This window comes from Oryx dammah, unplaced genomic scaffold (assembly GCF_014754425.2).
Source record: "Oryx dammah isolate SB20612 unplaced genomic scaffold, SCBI_Odam_1.1 HiC_scaffold_5904, whole genome shotgun sequence".
Taxonomy (NCBI): Eukaryota; Metazoa; Chordata; class Mammalia; order Artiodactyla; family Bovidae; genus Oryx; species Oryx dammah.
This window is the reverse complement of record NW_024075717.1, coordinates 1-2,161: the sequence shown is the minus strand read 5'-3', so window position 1 is coordinate 2,161 and position 2,161 is coordinate 1. Positions and strand designations below refer to the sequence as shown.

The window sequence follows — 2,161 nt, the reverse complement described above, 5'->3', positions numbered from 1 at the left end:
ACTGAAGCCCACCAGACTCCTCTGTCCATGGGATTTCCCAGGCAAGAATAGTGGAGTGGGTTGTCACCAGGGGAGCTTCCCAACCCAGGGATCGACCCTGGGTCTCCTGCCTTGCAGGCAGATTCTTTAGCACTGGAGCCACCAGGGAAGGCCTGGTAATAGCCTAGCTAGCCAGAAAACAGAAGCGAAAAACAGCTAGGAAGAGACTGTTGCATGGGGAAAGCACAGTTTATTCGGCTCATGTGGGGTGTGGTTTCCTGCTGGAGACAGAGAAGGACCCTGGGAACCAGGGCTTCCTGGGGGAAATGCACCAGTTCACAGAAGGGTCCAGATCATCCAGCCATGTTCTTGCCCAGGTTCAGAGGTCTGTTTAGTGTGGCTTTTTTCATCTGCCATGTGCAGAACCTGGAGGCCCACTGAAGACTTGTACTGGGAGGGATGCAGGAGTGACCCCGTCTGCACTGGGAGCAGCTGGGAGGAGGCTCGTGATCACAAGCAGGAAGGGGTGCTACAGGAGACGGGTCTGCAGACCAGGTTAGGGCGGGAGGGCTGGTAGCACCTGGAGGACCGGCAGGAGGGGGCCACCAACACGGCCGGCCTGTAGCTCACGGGCAGGCACACAGCCGGCTTAAAACTCACAGGCACATACACAGCAGGCCTGCAGCGCACAGGCAGGCGCACAGAGGACTGGCAGGAGGGAGTCACACACACGGCTGGCCTGCAGCTCACGGGCAGACAGGACGGCTGGCAGGGGCTGGACGTGCTGTAGGATGGCTGGCAGGAGCTGGGCACACAGGCAGCCTGGCAGCCTGAGGAGAAGCTGGTGTGGCACATGGTGGCGTGGGGTTGGCTGGTGTCGGGAGGAAGGTGGGTGATGTCTGCAGGTTGCCTCCCTGGACAGCCTTTATACCCAGGCCGTGGGCGTCTGGACAACACAGACGTGACTGTTGTCTTCCTTGTTTTGCCTCTTCTGGGCTGTCTCCCAAGACATAGTTTTCTGTTGTAGATTTTTTAGTTGCTTGTTTGGCTTTTACTTACCTTCATGACTAATTGCCCTTCTTCAAGCTCTTGTTCACTTGGCATCCTGCCTGAGTGCCTTACTGGCTCTGTCTGGATTCTGCTTCATTCCTTAAAATTTGACCTGACCCACTTTTGTACAAATCTCCAGATGTCCCTCCCTGTGTGATACTAGTCCTCAAACAGCCACGGAAGCCACCGTCCTCCCATGTCAGCTCTACTGTGGAGCAAGGAGAACAGAGTGCATCTGTCTGACACCCAAGTGTCCAGGGTATCAAGCTGAAGGTGGGGCACCAGAAGACATAGGAAGGATGGGGACTCCTCACCCAGAGGGTTCAGAAGACAAAGGGCTGAGTCTCAGAGAACTTCTGGTGGGTGGTGACCTTGGTCCTTCATCTTGAGATAGCCTCATAGTTAGAGAAGCAAGTGACAGAGCCAGAAGGGGCCAGGGGTCGGCACTGGAAGCACCTAGCATCTAAGCAGAGGAGTATCAGAAAGGACCCCCAGTAAATCTTCAGAAGAAGGAGGGGCTGTCCATGCTCAGTTCAAGACCACTAGACTCTATGGAGAAGCTGCTGCAGGATTAGGAATAGACCTCTGCTGGCATCCCACTGAGACCCCACAGCCTGCACCTATGGATCAGGGATCCCTCCCTCACCCTGAAGTGGGACCTGCTCCAGATCCATCCTGACAGCCTGGCCAACCCACGACAAGATTTCCAGGGAAGACAGTTTGGAAATGAAGTCTCGCCAAAATGGGGAGCTTGGGAAGCACTTTGGACTTTCCACAAATACACCCTAACAAGGTATAAAACCAAACCCACATAAACAAGCTCAAGGTGACCAGTTAGTAAGTGACTGTTCTCTAGACAAAAAAGTGAATCATCAGTAAAAGATAAGAGAATGCAGGCTCTCTGAACACTCATAATTTCTAATATGTAATCAAAAATCACTAGACATAAAAGATACAAAAAGGGCTTCCCTGGTGGCTCAGTGGTAAAGAATCTGCCTGCCAATGCAGGAGACATGGGTTCAGTCCCTGATCCAGGAAGATCCCACATGCCATGGAGCAACTAAACCCACATGTCACAACTATTAAGCCTGTGCTCTAGAGCCCAGGAGCCACGACTATTGAGCACCATGCC

The 2,161-nt window shown here is 53.5% G+C and overlaps 1 protein-coding gene across 1 annotated transcript; it reads right to left on the bottom strand.

Moving 5' to 3' along the window:
- Positions 1–209: 209 nt before the first annotated feature.
- On the bottom strand, positions 210–866 carry LOC120860008 (keratin-associated protein 12-2-like). The gene has a single exon (XM_040235874.1). It carries the CDS (start codon positions 832–834, stop codon positions 490–492), a length of 345 nt encoding a protein of 114 aa, XP_040091808.1. The 5' UTR covers positions 835–866; the 3' UTR covers positions 210–489.
- Positions 867–2,161: the final 1,295 nt, after the last annotated feature.

Coding starts and splice junctions, on each gene's coding strand:
- LOC120860008 (XM_040235874.1), bottom strand. CDS start 834: ATGTGCCACACCAGCTTCTCCTCAGGCTGCCAGGCTGCCTGTGTGCCC.